The sequence below is a fragment of the Typopeltis vanoorti genome, chromosome 21 (assembly GCF_054136105.1).
Source record: "Typopeltis vanoorti isolate ZY-2024b chromosome 21, IOZ_Tvanoo_1.0, whole genome shotgun sequence".
Taxonomy (NCBI): domain Eukaryota; kingdom Metazoa; phylum Arthropoda; class Arachnida; order Uropygi; family Thelyphonidae; genus Typopeltis; species Typopeltis vanoorti.
This window is the reverse complement of record NC_143569.1, coordinates 82,649,241-82,672,386: the sequence shown is the minus strand read 5'-3', so window position 1 is coordinate 82,672,386 and position 23,146 is coordinate 82,649,241. Positions and strand designations below refer to the sequence as shown.

Here is a 23,146-nt window from a genome sequence, read left to right as displayed (position 1 = left end):
GAAAGTAATAAAAAACTTAGTATCGGCGTATAAGATGCACCCTGTTTTTCAGACCTATTTTCAAAGAAAAAAAAATGTGTGTCTTATACTGGCTTGAATACAGTCTTGTATATAGCTAATTTAGTGTTTTGCCTAATTTCTCTCTTATTCCATATAAATTGATTCAATTGGCTTCTTACCATAACAGCTTTGTTGATTCTGTTGTCTATTTCCATATTTAATTTACCGTCTTCACTAAAAATCGTGCCTAAGTAACTGAAATATTTTACTTGTTTTATAGGTTCTCCATTCACAATGCAGTTTTGATATTTTCAATGTTTCAGCCTATTCATTGTCTTTGTCTTTTTAATGCTAACTTTCATACCATATCCATTACAACAGTTATTCAATTTAGTCAGGGATTCTTGCAGACTTGTAGCGGATTTATTTAGAAGTATAACATTGTCTGCATAAAGCAAAGAGCTGACATTAACATATCTAATTTTGATATCAGGTTTAATACCACTTTCCTTCATAATATGATCCATATAAATATGGAATAACAGAGGGGATAATGTACATCCTTGTCTCACACCAGATTTAACATTAAACCATCTTCCTGTACTTCCTTCAATCCTAACTGCTGATTTACAACTCAAATAAAGACTAAGTATTGCTTGATATAATGCCCCATTGACATCATATAACCGTAGCTTATTATATAGCTTCTTTCTGGCACCTTGTCATATGCCTTTTCCAGATTGACAAAGCTTAAATGCAGATCTTTGTTATATTCCCATGATTTCTCAACTATCTGTTGTAAAGTGAAAATATGATACTGACAGCCTCTATTTGGCCTGAATCCAGCTTGTTCTTCACCATGCTTCTCTTCCACAATCCTTCTCAACCATTTCTCAAGTATGCTTGCATATATCTTAACAAGAACACTCAGTAATGAAATAGCTCTATAATTCTCACATTCAGGTTTATTTCCCTTTTTATATATGGGTACTATGAGAGCTCTACTCCAATCATCTGGAATTCGTCTCTCTGTCCAGACCTTCTGAACTATGCAGTGCAGCCACTGTAAGACTTTTATACCTCCATACTTCAGCATTTCTGGTCGAATATCATCTACTCCTGTTGCCTTTCCACATTTCAGGCTTTTGATGGCTTTTTCTCCTTCAAGTATGAATATGTATTCCTGATTGCATGCTTGGTCAGTGTTTTTTACGACTGCTTGTTTCATTTAGCAATTTTTCAAAATAATTACTCCATACTTCAAGGATATCTTTTTCTCCTGTTTTCATGTCACCTTTATCATCTCTAATTCTTTTTACAGCACTCTTTTCTCCATTTCTGAGCTTCTTCAACAACCTCCAGAATATTTTGCCACCTTCTTGATATTTATTTTCTATGTTCTTGCCAAAGTCCTCCCATGACTTTTGTTTAGCTAGTTTTACACAGCTTTCTTACATTTGTCTCTGTATTCTCTAAGAACACAAGCTGATTTATTTGCCAGGAACTTTTGATATGCTTTGTTCTTTTCTTTCACTGCTTCTTTAACTTCCTGTGTCCACCATGGAGTTCTGATTTTTCTATCCTTACAGACAACCTCACCACATGCCTCTGGCTGAATCAATCAGTGTTTTCTTCAGAGCTTGTCATTGAATATCCAAGGTTTGGTTCCTGTTCTCAAACTCTTTAATTTATTCTTCAATCATGTTTGTGTATTTTAGTCCACAGTTCACATCTGAGAGCTGCTCAACTTTTATTCGCTTTAAAACTTTCTTACACGTTCTTCTTTTCAATATGAAATTCAATTTTATCCTGCTCCACACTAAATGGTGATCACTTCCAATTTCAAATCCTCTGTACACTCTGGTGTCCTGCACCAGGGAGAACACATCACTATCAACAATAACATAGTCAATGAGACTTTTCTTATTCTTGCCTCTTCTCTCCGTGTGAATTTGTGCACATTTTTATGTTGGAACATTATGTTAGTAATAACCAGTCTGTGTCCTGAGCAGAAATCCAACAGGCATTTGTTATTATTATTATCTTAGCTCTTTTCTCCAAATTTTCCCAAAATATGTCTGACAATCATTTCCTACTCTGCTATTTAGATCTCCAACAAGATGACAAATTTTCATCGAGTCAGTTGCTTTCCCTAAAGTCTCAAAAATTCCTCCACTTCTACCTTAGTAGAACCTTCTGTAGGACCATAGACACAAATAAATCTCATTGTTCAGTTCTCATATTTGCCCACATCACTCTACTTGAAACTGCCTGCCATTCAGAAAGATTAGCCTCATATTTAGTGTTGAATACTATGGCTGCTACTTCTTTTCCTTGATTGTCATTGCCTGAATATAACATTTTGTATTTATTGCTCAGAAAGATCTCGCCAGTTTTTGTCTTTTTTGTTTCCGTCACTCTATTATGTCGATCTGGTACTTATCCAGTTCCTCAGATAGTTCCATTTCTTTGCCATTCAGGCTTCTTATGTTGTTAGTACCAATCTTGAACTCTGGTGATGTTGAGTTGGGGTAGGTTTTAGGATTTGTTCCAGTATCTGACGTTTTGCTGTTTGCCCTGGTTCCCTGGTGAAATCAATGGGGACCTTGTTTAACCGGGCGACACCCCAGCTGCATGAAATTCTGTCATATTGTACTATCATTTTTTAATTTGGTACAAACCAAACCAAATTATAAACTAAAATAAAAAAGTATGCATTTTTACCTGGTCCAGAAATCCTGCTCTCAAGACCAAACATAAAGTGACTTTTTTCAACCACTTCGGGCCTCCAGTAAGTGGGACATTGAGCTCACACCAGATGAAAATTCATTTCCCACCTAAAGACAAATCACAAACATTCAAGCCTGTGGCCTGTTGATTGGAAAGTAGATACACTAACCACTTAGCCAACCAGGCTGGCATATATTTTGCCTTAATATAATAATTAAAATATTCCATTCAATTGAAACCTATTTGGAGCAGAAAAGCATTTGTCACAAACATAAGGAAAAAAACATGAGAAAGTACAACCAAGTACATTCAGCTCTCTATAACCAGCTTATTGGCACCACTTTTTTTATGTGCCACAAAATTAATTTGTGATAGTAAATAGTTTGGCTTAGTAAATTTCTTTTAGAATAACATTGTGCCTATGAGACTTGGGTGGAGTTGTTGACATTTTGTTATAGTAAGAGAGTTGTTATAATGATTACTATGCAACTATATGTATAGTGGAAACAGTTAAATATAGTTGACTCTTTTTAATTAACTACGAGTAAATTTTATGAAGAATTAACTGGTTTTGACTAATTAGGCCTATTGATTAAAAGGTCTACAAGTCAGACCTGGGAATTATTCATGGGTGATAGTTAACTCTCACTGTAGCAAACACCATTAAAACAAACTCACTATGTTGAAGTTGTGACCAAAACCTCCTAGGCGCAATGCTATTCTAAAGAATATTCATTAAAACAAACTATTCCTATGTTCCCAGTGAGTTCTGTATATATTGAGAGGTGACTGTATAATGGGAATAGCAGGTGTATTCTTCTGACTGTTTATGGAGGAGGTATCCAAAGTTTCCTCTCATGTTTCTGAACATTTTAAATTCTCTGTTCATGCTGGTTATTTTAAACATAAAAACAATTAAATTGGTACAGCCATTCCCCCCATTCTTTAAGCCATTTTCTACACTGAACTTGTAGACTTCAGCACTACCATACTGAAATTCCACTCTCACTGTTATGTTGATATCATGTTTTCTCTTCTCTTTATCACTATATATGGCTGGTAGTATAAGATTATTTTTATATAATATATTAAAAAAAAAGCTTTTTGTTTATCAGGAAACATTACTATCACTTGTATTATCTTTAATAGCAACAGATAAAAATGGGTTCCAGTAATCAGCATACTATCATATACACATAATATATAAATATAAAAATTAGACCACTTAAAAAATTTTATGAAAAATTATCAGCAAAAAGTTGATTGCATAGCATTTATTTGTATTTTGTTAAAGCTAAAAAAGAACCTGCTTTCTCCCATTTCATCTACGTAATTAAAATAGCACCATCTAAAAAAAAAAATAAATAAAATGATATAAACACTATTGCTACCATGTTATTAGGTTGGATTGTTTTGATTTAGCCAACGCAGCTTAAGTCCTGATGAGCACTATAGTACTATATCTTTCAATTGAGATTAAAGTTGCACATCCTTGATGGGATTTGAATGCAACCTTACACAAAGGGACTTCTCATAGCATTTATGCCTTGTTTGATTGTCCTCTAATTCCAAGTATTATGTAATGTAGACTGTTACATTAAAACATCAGTGTAAAACATAGAATCTGATGTAATTTGTGCTTTAATTTCAGAGGTGTCTCACTTGGGAATTGTATAGAGTTTAAGTTAATACTGCACTATACAGTTTAGATAGTTAACTCTTTTGCATAATTTAGAGTAGTGACTTACTGTGGATATAAATATCTCGTAAATACTGAATGTTGCCTGGTTTGTTTTGCTGCTATGTGAAAATGTTGCTTCTGTTAATAGTTGAATGCTATGATATTCAAACTTCAGTAACATAATGGAATGTTTAATCCAGTGAAACATATCAACAACCAGCACAGGGATTTTGAAGGCTTTATTTCTTATTCAAGTAGATATGAATTATATTATAGTAAATTGCTTTTATAGAAGGAATCATTCAAAATCCATAAATGAATAAGCAGCACAGCATAGCACATTTATTGTGTAAATGGATTATAAAAATGACAAGAAGTGTATTTTATTAATGAACTGTATTTTATAAAGGTCTTGGAAAACCATTCCTTTTCCAGAATCAGCAGATGGCTTATCTGTATGGCTAATGTTCTGATTTTCAATTTTTAAGGTTAGTAAGAAATGTATATTTTGGCAATTATAATTGTCATTCTTTAGCAGAATTTGATTTACTTATGGACACTTCTATAAGAAAAATATATACTTTTTTTTTGCATTTCTAGGAAATTTTGCTTAGCAGTTATTTAAATGACTTATGATTTACTTAACAGAAAGAATTAGCAGCTGCAGTATGGGAAAAGTTTAAAGATGGATCAGGAGATCATACCACCCTGCTTGGTATATACAGAACCTATCGGCGTGTTAATGGAAAAAAGGTACTGAAAGTTGTTTTTCTGCAAGTGGAGTTCTTGTGTTGTTCTGTTTTTATAAATTAGTGTTTTAAATTATATAGCTGAGTAATGAGTGACCAGTTTATTAAACCGCACTATCTATGGAATACACCATCAGAACATGTCATATGTCCATTTCATGGTGTATAAAGCAAGTAGGCACACATATCAAACTATTATGTTGAAGAGCACACATATCAAGAGATATGTGTGCTCTTCAACATAATAGTTTGCACTAAACATGATAGTGCAAGTATCACAAGAATAGCCTTGTTAATGTGAGAGGCCTGTGGAAGATCAGAAGAATTACACAGTCTAACAGAAGACTGTAATCAGATGATAGCATATTACAGTGTTCTGCAAAAGAACATATTAAAATGTGATGCATTGAGACCTTGTCATGAATAGCTGCAGAAAAACCTCACTAACTTCCATTCCTGTAAATAAAACACCAAAGTTGGAAACTGGAGTGAAAATGGGTATTTGGTTGCTTTATGAATCGTGATTTCATTTATTCTGCCTCTCACAGCAGTGCCAGACTACAAGCCAGCTAGTAGTGTGTGAAGTGTTTTGTTTTCTTGGCATTAGATGCCCAGATATTAGTACAACAATATGAATGAATGGCAGCAGCTACTTGAACGTTGTTGCTGATAATGTTCCCTTCATGCTTCCAGTTTATCTGCATGGTAGTTAAAATAATGCACCATGTTACAGAGCACATCTCATTCAGGAATGGTTCTAGGAGCATAAAACTGACTTTATCATACTTCATTGGCTTACTCAGTCAATGGATATCATTCCGATTGAGAATGAGCATCTATGGGATAAAATGGAATGAATCTACTATAGGATAGGATTATCTGCATGGGTTGTATCACTGTGGAATGAATTTCATACCTTGTGGAGTCATGTCTTGATCATTGAAGTATCTTAGAGAGAACCAAATAAGTACTCCTCCATGTTAAAGGCGGATCTAATAAACTGGCCACTGAATTTGGACTTTGTAATTTTGCTAAAGTAGATAAAGTAAGTTACAATAAATTATTCATTGAGGATATACTTTGCTATGCTGCAGTCATCTTTCACTAAGACCCAAAAAGAGTTTTGTTTCATTGTAGTAGGAAGTCTGCTATAGTTTTTTTTTTTTTTTTTTTTAGAACTCTAAAAATGTGTTCTCTTTCTGATACAGATCTGACCAAGACTTGAGTAGTAAATGCATGCTGCATGACATTTTTGAACATTTTACCATTCCTTTTATACCTTCTGACGATGTACTTGAAACAAGTGATGAATCCAGATATGGAGGTCTGTGAACATTCTTAAGTAGGAGAAGAATTTCATTGCCTGTAAGACAATCATCCCTCTTACTGGCAACCTGAAGTGACTTGAAAAAGTTCCATGTTTGGTTTCAGGATTATGTGAAAAATAACAAAAATCTTAGCTCACCCACTGGTGTACAACCTTTGATGGGTGTAAGTCACAAAATATCTTTCTTATGTGTGTTAAATGTTATTTACTTTACAAATACAGTGAGTCCTATTTACATGATATTATATAGGGTGATCAAAATTAAAGCATCCCTGTTTATGGCCTTGTGGAGCTCCACGCAGTGATCCAAATGCTGTGAAACTTGGCAGGAACATTGTGCATCATGCAGAAGTGAATTCTGGTGGGGGGGATCCAAAATTCACCACCAGTTGCACTGCAGTGTACCAATTGTAGATGTAGTAATTTTTCAGTGTGTAAGAAGGAGAAAAACAACATGGACATAAATAATGCATCTTTATTTACTTCCATTATGCATTCACAGGCTGTACTTTTAATTTGTTGCACTTCCTGGTATGACACACCGCATCCTTTGCACAGTGTGTTCAACAGCAGAATGCAGCTGGTCAGGACTGATGTTGTGCACATGTTGCGTTATGCTGTCTTTCAGTGCTGGCAAGTTATCAGGATGATCCTGATAAACCTGGTCTGTGAGAAATCCCCACAGCCAGAAGTCACAGGGAGTCAGATAAGATGAACAATGCTGCCATGCAGTGGGAATGCATGGCTGATCACTCTGACCTCTGAGTGATCAGCGAAATGTTCTTGAAGAACTTTCTGTATGGATTGACTGATATGTGAGGGGCCACATCCTGCAAGAAAATGACTGAATCCCTACACAGGTTTGCTGTAGCACAACAAAATTGTTTCTCATATCACGATACCTCTCGGCAGTAATTGAGCAGGTCACAAGACCCAACTGGCAAATGTCCTCAAAGAAGAATGGTCCAGTGATAAATGAAGCTATAAATCCACACCAGAGAGTACCTTTGAGTGAATGCAAAGGAATTTGTTGGATTGCATGCAGATTTTGCATAGCTCATACCAGCAATTGTGGGTATTCACAGCTCATTCAGGTGAAAGTGAGCCTTTTCTCCCAAAAAAAAAATCATCTACAGTCAAGCAAGGAATTTTAAAGCAATTGTCATTCAACGTTCAAAGTCCTGCAGGCACAACTTCTGTGTCAGGATTTCTTGAATAGCTAGAAATGCAAAATCTTTCATAGAATTTTCCAGACAGTTGTGCAAGGCACATCCATGTGTTTTGATACAGCACCTGCATTGCGGGAATTAACACTGTTATTCATGGCCTATTCCACAATGACAGTAGCAATTTCATTCACTTATTGTGAACTGATTGGTTTGCAGCCTCTGCCAGAGTTAACTCCCAATAATCCCATTTCTTCAGAATGATTAATCATTCGTAGCAGAGCACATGGAGATGGTGGACCTCATCGATATTTGTTCAGGCAGAAAAATTCAGAGTGCAGCAACAGCATTACAATTGTTTAGGTAGTATAGCGTCATGAGCAAAGCATATTGGGACAAGGTTAACAGCCAGAATGAAGGGGAAAATCTGATGTCCATCTTTTTAAACCCTCCTGGCACCTATCAAGTTGCGTGATATGCAAATTCTATGTATTTGGTTTACAACACCCCTGGTGGTAAATTTTAGAGCTACTTTACCCTCTCCCTAGATATCGTTTCCACAGGACAATGTATTCTTGCAAAGTTTTGCAACATTTGGGTTACTGGATGTGCCTTATAAGGATACTTTAATTTTGATCACCTGTACATACATGTGCATTCTGAGATCCTCTTGTAATTGAAAATTGCATGAAGAAAACAAGATTTTCCCATTCAAGCAGAGTGGGAAAAATCTACAAATGATACTTAATATAACTTTTTTGGACTATTTTTTTTATTAATAAGATATTAATCAGCACTTTATATTAATAAAAATTAAATGAATTTAATTAAGCACTGATATCCAAAAATCTTACAGGCAGTGTCAGCACAGTGTTAATTTTTATTAACTTAAACTATAATCATCAAATTCTTGATGTGTACCATCAGAAGTGTACAAGATACTATGTCGATAGTAATAATGTAAATTTTTCATGTAGTACTAACTTCTTATCTATAGTTTTCCTCCAAATTAATCTGAACTCCAATATCATTTCCCATTCTGCTTAAATGACTACAGATTCTTGAATGCTAAAATGTAAATTTCTTACTAATATCTTCATTTTAAATAAGATTCTGCCACTGATGCCACTCTCAGAATTTTCATATTTTAGCCTCTGATTAATTTCTACACTTTTTATCCAAATTCCTAAGCTAAACTTGTTTTAAACACTCTTGTATAACTAGTTTAGTGTTTTGACTAATTTCTCTCATATCCTTAACCCACATAAATTTAATCATTTGACTGTTCACCACACCAGCTTTCCATATTCTGTTGACTATTTTCATATTTAATTTGCATTCTTCACTAAAAATTGATCTTGAATAGTTAAATTGTTTTACTTGTTCTATGGGTTTTCCATTTAGAATACAGCTGTTGTCTTCAGTGTTCCTGCCTGTTTTCACAGTCTTTGTCATTTTATTTCTGATTTTCATGCCAAATTTATTACAGCCGTTATTCATTAAGGAATCTGTGTGACTTGTACCGGATTGACTTGAGTATAAAATCATCTGCATAAAGTAAAGAGCTGAGATTACCATCTCTAAGTTTGATATCAGGTTTAATTCCACTTCCCTTCATAACATTTTCTATATAGATGATGAATAGCAGTAAGCATCCTTGTTACTTCATACCATTTTCTTGTCTCCTTCATCTGCTCACTTATAACATACATATCGCTTGTTATAATGTCCCATTTACTCCATATAATTGTGGTGTTTTCAACAGCTTGTCTGGTGTCACCTTTTCCAGATTACTTTGGAAAAGGTGACACTGGAAAAATCCACAAACCTTAAAAACATATCCTTGTGATATTCCCATTATTTCACTTTTTGTCTTAAATGAAAATCTGATCCTGAAATCTAGCTGGCTTGAATCCAACTTCTTCTTCTCCAAGTTTCCCTTCCACAGTTTTTCTTAGTCTCAATTATGCTTTTATAAATCTTACTTCGAACACTCAGTAAGAATATTTCCTCTAATTCTTACATTGTTTTATTTTATTTTATTTTTTATAGATAGGTACTATGAGAGCTGTCTCTGATCAACTGGAATTTGATCCTCAGATCATACCTTCTGAATTATGCAGTGGAGCCACTGTAAAATTTTTATACCTTTCAAAAAAAAAAAAAAAAAAAAAAAAAAAAAAAAAAAAAAAAAAAAAAAGCAAAATGATGACAGAATTTTAGCTGGCTGGGACTTTGCTCAATTAAATACTCTTCCCCTTCCCCCCATTGTTTTCTTCAGGGAAACAGTGAAAAGTCAGTCAAATCCCAACTCAGTAAAGTTCAAGATTGGCATTAACAACATAAGAACCATCGATGGAAAAAAAATGGAACTAGCAGAAGAATTGGATAAGTATCAGATCTACATAATAGGTGTTGCCAAAACAAAGAAGACAAAAGTAGGTGAGATCTTTCCAAGTAACATATACAAAATGTTATATTCAGTCAATAACAATCAGGAAAAAGAAGTAGCTGTAGTATTCAACAATGAGGATTTGTGCCTATCTTCCCACAGAATGTTATATTAAGGAAAAGAGAAGAAATTTTTCCATTAGAAAAGGCAGATGACAATTATAAAAAAGGAAAAGCTAGTCCTTGTTGGAGAAGTAAACAGTAGAAAATGATTACCAGGGATACAGAAAAATGGTTTGGGAAAATTTGGAGAAAAGAGCAAAGCTAATAATAATAGTAAGTACCTGCTGGATTTTTGTTCAGAACATGGACTAGTTGTTACTAACACTATGTTCTAGCATAAAAATGTGCACAAATTCATGTGGAGAGATGATGCAAGATATAAGAAAAGTCTCACTGACTATGTTATAGTTGATAGCAATTTTTTCCTACTGGTTCAGGACACAAGAGTATGTATACAGAGGAATTGAAATTGAAAGTAATCATCACTTAGTGTTGAGCAGGATAAAATTGAATATCTTATTGAAAAGAAGAATGTGCAAGAAAGTTTTAAAACAAATCAATGTTGAGCAGCTTTCAGAGATGAAATGTAAATTCAAATACACAAACATCATTCAAGAAAAAATGAAAGAGTTTGAAGACAAAAAACTAAACTTTGGATATTCAGTGTGACACCTTGAAGAAAAGATTGATGGATTCACTAGAGGCATGTGTTGAAGTTGTCTGCAAAGATAGAAAAATCAGAACTCCATGGTGGACTGATATTTTGAATTTGGATTTATGGGTGAAGCAACTCGGGCTACAAGGCCAGTGTACTGTGTTTGTTAATAGTGTGTTCTAATGGACAGTTTGTCTGTGGTGGACTGAGGGAGCTAAAGAGGCAGTCAAGGAAAAGAAGAAAGCATATTGAAAGCTCCACAAGTAAGTGTGCTGTTAGAAAATAGAGAAAAATATAAGAAAGTGAAGAAATTGTGTAAACCTAGCTAAACAAAAGTCAAGAGAAGACTTTCTTGAGGACATAGAAAATAAATATCGTAATATTCTGGAGGCTATTGAAAACAGCTTAGAAATGGAGAAAAGAGTGCTGTAAAAGGAATTCAGAGATGATAAAGGTGACATGAATACTGAAAATAAAGATATTCTAGATATCTGGAATAATTACTTTGAAAGAAATGCTAAATAAAACAAGTAGTGACAGCATGGTGGTAGAAAACACTCAAGAGGAATACATATCAAGACTCAAAATAGAAAAAGCCATCAAAAACCAGTAGTGTTCAAATATGGAGGAATAAAAATTTTGCAGTGATTACACTGCAAAATTCAGAATGAATTGGTAAGAGGGTCAAATCCAGATGATTGTAGTACAATTCTCACAGTACCCATCTCCTCTTCTTCTTCTTTCACTCTGCCTTATCCCATGTTAAACGGGGTCGGCGCACCAATCTTTAACCTTCCTCTTCCAAGTTCTCCGGTCCAGGGCATCCTTCGGACTCCATCCTTTCTCCCTAAGATCCTCTGTCATCTTATCCCTCCACCTGAGCTTGGGCCTGCCTCTTTTCCTCCTTCCCTCCAACTCCATATACTCCACTCGTTTACCAACATACTCCTCACCCTTCCTCTCAACATGTCCAAACCACCTCAGCCTACTTTCTTGTATCTTCTTGCCAATTGGTCCCACCTTAACCGTCCCTCTGATGTAGTCATTCCTTATTCTATCCTTTGTCACACCACTCATCCATCTCAATCTCCGCTGCCTCCATCTTCCTCTCCTGTGCCTTGGTTATAGGCCACGTCTCCACACCATGGAGCATCGCCGGCCTCACCACCATCTTATAGAGCTTTCCTTTCCTCTTACAACTCACTCTCTTGTCGCACAGGACCCCACTCATCTTCCTCCAATTCATCCAACCACATGTTATTCGGTGCTGTATTTCCTCATCCAGGTCACCATTCCTCTCGACAACCGACCCAAGGTACTTGAATTTCTTCCCTGAAATTAGCCTTTCACCCTGGAGTCGTATGACGATATCCTTGTCACTCCCCGTTGACATATATTCAGTCTTCACCTGGTTAATTCTCATGCTGCTCTCCACTTTCTCCACTCTTCCAGGTATTTTCAAGCTTCTCTTGGGATGATTCGCATAGAACAATGTCATCGGCAAACAGCATGCTCCATGGTGCCTCCTTCTTGACATCCTCCACTAGTACATCCATGACCAGGTCAAAGAGGTAGGGGCTCAGAGCTGACCCTTGGTGTAGCCCTACGACAATAGGGAACCCTTCTGTCATGCTGACACTAGACCTGACCTGAGTTTCTGTTCCCTCATACATCTCCTTCACCAACCTCACGTACTTCTCCAACACCCCCTTCTTCCTCATACACCTCCATACCTCCTGTCTGGCCACTCTGTCGTATGCCTTTTCCAGATCTATAAACACCATGTGCAGATCACAGTAGCCATCTCTAAAAAGGGAAATAAAACTGAATGTGAGAATTACAGAGGAATTTTGCTCTTGAGTGTTCCTGGTGAGATTTATTTATTTAGTTATTAATCTCAGCCGGTTACTTTATGCAGATGATGTTATACTTCTAAATAAATTCAGTACAAGTCTTCGGGATTCCCAGACTAAACTGAATAACTGATGTAATAAATTTGCTATGAAAATCAACAATAAAAAAAAAGACAATAAAAGTAGGCAAAAACATCAACTGCATCCTGAATGGAGAACCTATAAAACCAGTGAATCATTTCAGCTATTTAAGCCAAGAGTTTTAGTGAAGATAGCAAATTAAATATGAAAATAAACAGCAGAATTAGCAAAGCTAGTATGGTAGGAAGTTAACTGAATAAATTATATGGAACAAAATGTAGTCAAAACACTGCATTCAAACCAATTTTAACTTATGGATCTGAAAGCTGGGTTAGAAATAAAACACTTGATCAAAGACTGGAGACTATACATATGAGAGTTCTGAGAAAGATTAGTAGAGTGAACAGATGGCATCGATGACAGTATTACATTAAAAATGAGAGAACTTGACATTGTTAGCATTCAGGAATGTGTTAGCAGAGCTAATCTCAGGTGGTATGGTCACTTAAACAGAATGGGATGGAAAGATTACCAAAACAAGTGTTCTTTGCCAGATTGACAGAAAAAAGACCAAGATGTAGTTGGATTGATACAGTAAAAAGTGCCTTAGAAGACTATATATAAGATCAGATAATGTTGGAGTCTTGACTGATAACAGATTAATTTGGAGGAAAATTGTCAACTCTGATTTATTTATTTACCATATGGCAATCTACATACGGTTATAAAAGTGCACGTGCATATATAAGTCAACTCGGAAGTTAGTAATGATGTAACTCTTCATGTAGTACTATCATAATATCCTATACACTCCCTGAGGGTGTATATTAGGAATTTAATGATGATGAAGGAAAAAAATTACTTAACATTAAGTTCAGTTGTTCAAATTACTGTAATTGGTGTGGCATAATCACATAATTCGTTTCATATCATATGTAAAAAAAATTTTTTAAAATCTCTTTTTCTTTTTAGGAATGGTGTGAAGAAAATTTTATCCATGAACGTAATTTAAAGACAGCTATTGAGATAAGAAAACAGTTATCCAGAATCTGTCAAAAAGAAGGAATATTGTCAAGATCATGTGGACAAGAGAAAGAAGATATTATTGGGTTAGTTATTTTATCTTATTTATATATTTGCTGTGTGTGTGTGTGTATGTGTGTGTGTGTGTAGATGCAAACTCTTCCTTTGCATCTTGGTATTATTGAGATCAAGAATATGGTCTCATTTATGCACAAGTTTTATCATAGCTCTTAACATCTCTAAGTTACCACTTACAGCTACTTCCAATAGTGAGAGTTCAGCATAATTTTGGAGTCCAGTATCCTGCTTTCAGTCTTATGTAACATTGGTGTAAGATATTCCTGAAATATTCTATTTCATGTCTTGTAGAGTTCAGATTTGGAGCTGATGCACTGAATCTTCTACAAGCAATGTCTCCAACTTATGCATTGTTCTATGGATTTTCCTGTTTATCTATAATATGGATACTGCAGTCACACCAAAGGTGGTAAACAGCTTGGTATATCAGAGGATCGTAGTTTGGTTAAAGATGTGAATGTGGTTCTGATTTTTGCTAACTTAGTAGTAATAAAGATGATCTGTGGGCAAGGAAAATCCCGTTATCTCATTAATCGTTTTGTGATCCTTGTGGATGAAATAGAAGTCTGATGTCAGTTATTTTATTGTAACCATTCATCTTTGTCACCAGTGGTGGGCTCATGCTCCTAATGTTGATATAATTCTGTTTTTTTGAAATGTATAATAATGACATTGAGCATGTAAATATGTTGGTATGGGTTAGTTTTCTAGAGAGTTGACTCTTACTATAGCACACTTAGGAATCATAAGAAAAAGTTTGTTACAGTGGATAGTTTGTAATGAATTTCTTTTAATATAGCATTGTGCCCGAGGGACTTTTCAGTAGTTTAACTTATTGTTTCACTATAGGAAATACTGACTGCTTATAACAGTGTTTGCTATAGTAATTTGATTGTATTGTAATTGATAGTCTGACAGCTGAAAGCAGATAATTTGATTTTTTGCTATTATTTACTAGTTAATGCAGAACATTTTAAATTAGACCAATCCTAAGGATCACATCTTGATAATAGGTGATCTCAATGCAAAGAATTGGCAATAAACCATATAAACCAAACATAGGACCTATCAGAGAACTTAACTGTAATAGAAATGGAAATAGATTAAGAGATTTTCCTATAAGCAATAACCTTAAAATAATGAACACTTTCTTCAAGCATAAAGACATCCACAGATACGCCTGGGAAGAATCATATTAAAAATGAAGATATTACTAAAGAGCTTAACATGTTAGCATCCCAGATGTGCGTGAACAGACAGACAGAACTAATCTTAGGTGGTACAGTGTCACTTGAACTGAATTGGAGAGGAAAAGTAAGCAAAACAGGTGTTTGATTCCAGATCTTTGTTATATTCCCATGCTTTCTCGACTATTTGTCGTAAAGTGAAGATCTGATCCTGACAGCCTCTATTGGGCCTGAATCCAGCTTGTTCTTCACCAAGCTTTTCTTCCACGATTCTTCTCAACCGTTTCTCAAGTATATTTGCATAGATCTTGCCAGGAACACTCAGTAAGGAAATACCTCTGTAATGATCACAATCAGTTTTATTTCCCTTTTTATATATGGGTACTATGAGAGCTCTACTCCAATCATCGGGAATTAGTCCCTCTGTCCAGGCTTTCTGAACTATGCAGTGCAGCCACTGTAAGACTTTTATACCACCATACTTCAGCATTTTTGGTCGAATATCATCTACTCCTGCTGCCTTTCCACATTTCAAGCCTTTGATGGCTTTTTCTACTTCAAGTATGGATATGTATTCCTGACTGCATGCCTGGTCAGTGTTTTTTATCACTGTGCTGTCATCACTGCTTGTTTCATTTAGCAGTTTTTCAAAGTAATTACTCCATACTTCAAGGATATCTTTTTCTCCTGTTTTCATGTCACCTTTATCATCTCTAACTCCTTTTACAGCACTCTTTCCTCCATTCCTAAGCTTCTTCAACAACCTCCAGAATATTTTGCCACCTTCTTGATATTTATTTTCTATATTCTTGCCAAAGTCCTCCCATGACTTTTGTTTAGCTAGTTTTACACACTGTTTAGCTTTCTTACATTTGTCTCTGTATTCTGTAAGAGTAAAAGCTGACTTATTTGCCAGGAACTTTTGATATGCTTTCTTCTTTTCCTTCACTGCCTCTTTAACTTCCTGTGTCCACCAGGGAGTTCTGTTTTTTTATCCTTGCAGACAACCTCACCACATGCCTTTCTGGCAGAATCAATCAATGTTTTCTTCAGAGTTTGCCACTGAATCTCCAAGGTTTGATTCCTGTTCTCAAACTCTTTCATTTTCTTTTCAATAATCTTTGTGTATTTTAGTCTACAGTTCACATCTGAGAGCTGCTCAACTTTTATTTGCTTTAAAACTTTCTTACATGTTATTCTTTTCAATATGAAATTCAATTTTATCCTGCTCAAGACTAAATAGTGATCACTTCCAATTTCAAATCCTCTGTACACTCTGGTGTACTGCACCAGGGAGAAAACATCACTATCAACAATAACATATTCAATGAGACTTTTCTTATTCCTTGCCTCTTCTCTCCATGTGAATTTGTGCACATTTTTATGTTGGAACATGGTGTTAGTAATAACCAGTCCATGTCCTGAGCAGAAATCTAACAGATATTTGCCATTATTATTAGCTTTGCTCTTTTCTCCAAATTTTCCCAAAATATTTTTGCATGTCTCGCAATCATTTCCTACTCTGCTATTCAGATCCCCAACAAGGACCAACTTTTCCTTTTTCATTGTGTCAGTTGCTTTTTCTAAAGCCTCAAAAAATTCCTCCACTTCTACCTTAGTAGAACCTTCTGTGGGGCCATAGGCACAAATAAGTCTCATTGTCCAGTTCCCCATTCTCATATTTGCCCACATTACTCTACTTGAGACTGAATGCCATTCAAGAAGATTAGCCTCGTATTTTTTGTTGAATACTATGGCTACTCCTTCTTTTCCTTGATTGTCATTGCTCGAATATAACATTTTGTATTTATTGCTCAGAAAGATCTCACCAGTTTTTGTCTTTTTTGTTTCTGTCACCCCTATTATATCGATCTGGTACTTATCTAATTCCTCAGCTAGCTCCATTTCTTTGCCATTCAGGCTTCTTATGTTGATATTACCGATCTTTAACTCTGGTGATGTTGAGTTGGGGTGTGTTTTCAGATTTGTTCCAGTAGCTGACTTTTCGCTGTTCGCCCTGGTTCCCTGGTGAAAACAATGGGGGCCTTGTGTAACCGGGCGACGCCCCAGCTGGCATGAAATTTTGTCATGCTGTACCATCATTTTGTATTTTGGTTAAAGCCAATAAGAATACAATTTGGTCGGCTATATCCCAAATTGCCAGCCCATCCTCGTTTGTTCAGTATCCAAGTAGGTACCCAACAGGGTGCACCACGAGAAGGTGAGGATTGGACATTAGGTCAGTTCTCCGCATTCCTTTAAAGGCTACGGAGGTCTCCTCTCAGTTAACAGCTTTGACCCTTAAGCACCCTGTTTATTGTATCTTGAAAAATTATTTGCAGTTTTCTGTACATGCAACTTTGAAATCTATGGTAATTCTGCTTCACAATATCAGAACAGCCTTCTTTGAATAATTCATGTTTCTTCTCTCCCCTTCCATCTCTATGAAACTTCTATCATGTCGAAAATTGCCTGTACCATCCTAAAAATGGTCTGATAAAATCTAAGAATTGTATATTTGTGAGTGTGAATGCTTCCACCATAGCTCAGCCCATAATAATGCCCCTTTAGTTGGAAATGTCAGAGTTTGAATCCCATCTAGGACATGAGAAGAATTTTAACAATTGCTTTTCAACTAGAAGTGAGTTAGCCATTTCATACAAAAATGGAAAGTTTCTGGAAGGAAAGGTTTTTCCTTCCAGAAACTTGATATTTTCATCATGCATACATGACATTGGGCAGGGAATACATGCAATTTGACAGGTATGCGTTCTCTGTAGATAGACAAACCCCCTATCAGAGTATTAATTAGTTTTCTGTGAAACCAAGTTACATGGCTGTTACAGGCCATTGAGCCTAATACACAAGAGGAAGAGATGAAGAGTAAATGTCTTTAGATTGTTGGGGAGATGGCTCTTTTTTTTTCTTTTTTCTTTTTTTGAAAAATTCCATATTAAAAGAGAAACTGGTGCATTTTAATTTAAAGTAGATCAGTTTCTCGCTTTTTTTCTTAATGTTTGCACAGAGAATGATGTAACAGTTTGTAAAATTATCTGACAAAATTAATAATAGTGAAATAATTAAAATAGCATATGATTTTATAACCATTTGTTACTGCCTTATTTCATTAAATTTCCATTTTATGTACTTTATTTTTTTCCCTCCTAATCCAGAAAATGTCTTGCATCAGGTTTATTCCTAAATGCTGCTGAACGCCAGAAAGAAGGAGACTATATTACAGTAAGCAATTTATTGTCTTATAAATTAGTTTTTTTTTTTTAACATGCCTGGCTTTTTGAATATTTAAGGAGTTATGATCAGAGTTAGATAACCAAATGGAGAACTCCATATATGTGTTCTGACCAAAGCTAAACCACCAAAAGCCAACATGCTCAGTAAGGAAATTAAATCTCTACTGGAATTAAAGAAAAACAAGAAAATAATAATCACCAAAGCTGATAAAGGGAACGCCACAGTATTGCTTAACCAAAAGGATTACACAGGTAAGCTGAAAGCTTTATTGTTAGATTGGGCTACTTACCTCCCTATCGAGTACAATACCACCAACTCACAAATTAGAAAACTCCACAGGCTCCTTAAGAAGGTCACTTCTTGGAAATCACTAACAAATTAAAACCATTTAACTCCATAACCCCCCCCCCCCCCTGTATTCATGGACTCCCAAACATACATAAGGAAAATGTGCCATTATGTCCCATAGTGGATGGCATTGATTCTCCCACATACAAACTAGCTAAACATTTGGCCAAAGCTCTCTCACACTATACTGGCAACACACCTTCACACATAAAAAACTCAGCCCACTTCAAAGCCAGCATAGAAAACCTTACACTCAAACACACTGACATAATGGTCAGTTTTGATGTCTCCTCCTTATTCACAAATGTCCCACTCAAAGAATCCTTAGAGCTAATCCAAGCTAAATTTCCTCCTGATATCACAGCCCTTTTTCAGTTCACAATGAACTCAGGCTATTTTGTTTGGCAAGGAAAATTCTACAAACAAATAGAGGGGACAGTCATGGGTTCTCCACTCTCCCCACCCTTGGCCAACTTTTATATGGAGACTTTTGAAGAGAAAGCCTTAAACTCTGCCCCACAAAAACCAATCATTTGGCTTCGCTATGTTGATGATGTGTTTGCTATTTGGCCACATGGCTCTGATGCACTCCTCTCCTTCCTAACACATATAAACAACCAGCACCTCAGAATCAAATTCACCCTGGAAGAAGAAAATAAAAACAACTACCTTTCTTAGACACACTAGTCACCCGCCAGCCTGATGGAACCTTGGTTTTCTCAGTCTATAGAAAACCCACCCATACAGTCAGATACATTCACCAACAATCCCAACACCCCTCCTCGCAACAATATGGAGTCATTAAGATACTACACAACAGGGCTAAACTTATCTGTTCTAATGACAATGCCCTAACCACAGAACTAAACCACATTCTCAACACTTTCTCAGCCAGTGGCTACCTCCCCCCCCCCCCCCAAAAAAAATCCAAAAAATATTGAAACCAGTAAACCACAACCCCCTCACAACAAGGATTACTCTAAATCCATCACCATACCCTATATCCGAAGCACCTTGGAAAAAATTACAAAAATCCTAAAAAAACATGACTTAACTTCTTGTTACAGACCATATAAAAAATTGGCATCCCTTATCCGCTCTACTAAAGACCAACCTTCCCCCCCCCCCCCCCCAGACCTACCTGGGGTATACCAGGTCCCTTGCAGCTGTAAGCTGTCCTACTTTGGCCAAACAGGCAGGACAGTCAATATCAGAATTTCAGAACACAAGGACTACATCCAGTTTCACCAGTTCAGCCACTCGGGTCTTGCTGACCATGCGTTGGATACCTGCCATAGAATATGGTGGAAGAAAGCCACGATAGTACACCGTAGTAAATACAAGTATGAAAGGCTTTTCGTGGAATCAGCTTCAGCCCTAAGAAACAATCCAAACCTCAACAAATTTGGTTACATGAGACTGCCTCAAATTTGGGAAACCTACATCAGAAGACCTTCAGCCCAATCGCCCAAGAATACCAACATTGCCCATTAGGGGGCACCATCAGGACTTTAGGAGAAATAATAGCTTCCTCATTTACTGTTTGTTGTGCCTGTGTGCAAGTGTCTTGTTCTTAAGTTTCTTGAAAATGGCAACATGACGTTGCCGAAATATTGAAGTATATTAAAATTTATTTTAATGTATATCCTAGTGACATTGTAATTTCCTTAAATTACTTAGTTAAAAATCCATATATACCACTGCAGTGAACTGGCTTGGATTTTAGAATAACCACTCCTAACCCTTCTTATAGTACTTTGCGTCAAGAAATATTCATGTGTGTGCTGGAAATTTGGGACTTCACTGCTATCCTAGTTTTTATTTGTGCCTTTGTGTACTGTTTCTGAAAGTGTCATTATTACGATGATAGTTTGGCAACAGCTCAAAAAAATATTTTGTATTGGCTGAAACTTTGAACACCAATGGTATTTATAAAATGCAGTCAATGTTTCTGCCAGTACAGAAGATAATGTATAAAGACCTCACCCTTTGTCATAAAAGGAATTGGGGGAAGGGGGCATTAAAAACAGATGTTGGAATAACCCTCAACAAAACTAAAAATGGGTAATTTTATAAAGTGAAAAAGAGGGCTAACAAAGGAAACGTGGAGTTTCCTTTGTTAGCTGTTAGATCCTCATAACTATAATTAATAGTGAACAATGGTGTATAATCAAAGTTGTATTTCTCATGTTAAGCATTCACAATACAATGCAGGGATCAAATTTTTTACGTGTTAAAATGAGAGCCATTGAAATTCCCCACTGTAGTGAAGTAACTGTTTTGAAAAGTTAAAGATGAAAATTTAAGCTTACATGAAATAAATTTATTAGCTGTAAAATTTTTGCCTAAGCATCATAGGCATCTTCCCTGCAATAATAACAACAATGGAACACAGAATAAGTTTCAAAATGCATCACTATTTTATCATCATCATCATCATCATCATCAAATTCCTGCCATGTACCCTCAAGGGGTGTACAGGATATGACAGTACTACATGAAAAAATTACGTCATTACTAACTTCCTATCTACAATTTTCCTCCAAATCAGTCTGTTACTTGTCAAGACTCCAACATTATCAGATCTTATATTTCTATCGTCTAAGGCACTTTGTACCGTATCAATCCACCTATATCTTGGTCTTCCTCTGGGTCGTTTTCCTGCCAACCTGGCAGAGAACACTTGTTTTGCTAATCTTTCCTCTCCCATTCTATTTAAGTGACCATACCATCTGAGATTGGCTCTGCTAACGCATTCCTGGATGCTGACAATGTCAAGTTCTTTCCTAATATCCTCATTTTTAATATGATATTGCCATTGATGCCATCTGTTCAGGCCTCTAATCTTTCTCAGGACTCTCATATCTGCGGTCTCTAGTCTTTGGTCAAGTGTTTTACTTCTGACCCAGCTCTCAGATCCATAAGTTAAAATTGGTTTGAACACAGTCTTGTATACAGCTAATTTAGTGTTCCGACTAATTTCTTTCTTATTCCATATGAATTTATTCAATTGACTTCCCACGTTACCAGCTTTGCTGATTCTGTTGTCTATTTCTATATTTAGTTTACCATCTTCAGTAAAAATTGTGCCTAAGTAGCCGAAATGTTTTACTTGTTCCACAGGTTCTCCATTCACAACACAGTTGACATTTTCAATGATTCTGCCTATTTTCATTGTCTTTGTCTTTTTATTGCTGACCTTCATACCATATCTATTACAACAGCTATTCAATTTAGTCAGAGAATCTTGCAGACTTGTAGCGGATTTATTTAGAAGTATAACATCATCCGCATAAAGCAAAGAGCTGACATTAACATCTCCAATTTTGATATCAGATTTAATACCACATTCCTTCATAATGTGATCCATATAGATAATGAATAACAGAGGGGATAATGTACATCCTTGTCTCACACCAGATTTAACATTAAACCATCTTCCTGTACTTCCTTCAATTCTAACTGCTGACTCACAACTCAAATAAAGACTAAGTATTGCTTGATATAATGCCCCATTGACACCATATAACTGCAGCGTATTGAATAGCTTCTCTCTTGGCACCTTGTCATATGCCTTTTCCAAATCGACAAAACTTAAATACAGATCTTTGTTATATTCCCATGCTTTCTCGACTATTTGTCGTAAAGTGAAGATCTGATCCTGACAGCCTCTATTTGGCCTGAATCCAGCTTCTTCTTCACCAAGCTTTTCTTCCACAATTCTTCTCAACCTTTTCTCATGTATACTTGCATAGATCTTGCCAGGAACACTCAGTAGGGAAATACCTCTGTAATTCTCACATTCAGTTTTATTTCCCTTTTTATATATGGGTACTATGAGAGCTCTACTCCAATCATCGGGAATTCGTCCCTCTGTCCAGGCTTTCTGAACTATGCAGTGCAGCCACTGTAAGACTCTTATACCACCATACTTCAGCATTTCTGGTCGAATATCATCTACTCCTGCTGCCTTTCCACATTTCAAGCCTTTGATGGCTTTTTCTACTTCAAGTATGGATATGTATTCCTGACTGCATGCCTGGTCAGTGTTTTTGATCACTGTGCTGTCATCACTGCTTGTTTCATTTAGCAGTTTTTCAAAGTAATTACTCCATACTTCAAGGATATCTTTTTCTCCTGTTTTCATTTCACCTTTATCATCTCTAATTCCTTTTACAGCACTCTTTCCTCCATTCCTAAGCTTCTTCAACAACCTCCAGAATATTTTGCCACCTTCTTGATATTTATTTTCTATATTCTTGCCAAAGTCCTCCCATGACTTTTGTTTAGCTAGTTTTACACACTGTTTAGCTTTCTTACATTTGTCTCTGTATTCTGTAAGAGTAAAAGCTGACTTATTTGCCAGGAACTTTTGATATGCTTTCTTCTTTTCCTTCACTGCCTCTTTAACTTCCTGTGTCCACCAGGGAGTTCTGATTTTTTTATCCTTGCACACAACCTCACCACATGCCTCTCTGGCAGAATCAATCAATGTTTCCTTCAGAGTTTGCCACTGAATCTCCAAGGTTTGATTCCTGTTGTTAAACTCTTTCATTTTCTTT

General features: G+C 36.0%; 1 protein-coding gene across 1 annotated transcript in view; it reads left to right on the top strand.

The window, feature by feature from the left end:
• LOC150095056 (ATP-dependent RNA helicase DHX33-like) overlaps positions 1-23,146 on the top strand; it is a 202,020-nt gene that overhangs the window by 141,156 nt on the left and 37,718 nt on the right. The window contains exons 16-18 of the mRNA XM_090410944.1: positions 5,060-5,164; positions 13,669-13,805; positions 18,158-18,224. Coding sequence (XP_090267070.1) covers positions 5,060-5,164; positions 13,669-13,805; positions 18,158-18,224 — 309 coding nt within the window. The remainder of the gene's footprint in view (positions 1-5,059; positions 5,165-13,668; positions 13,806-18,157; positions 18,225-23,146) is intronic.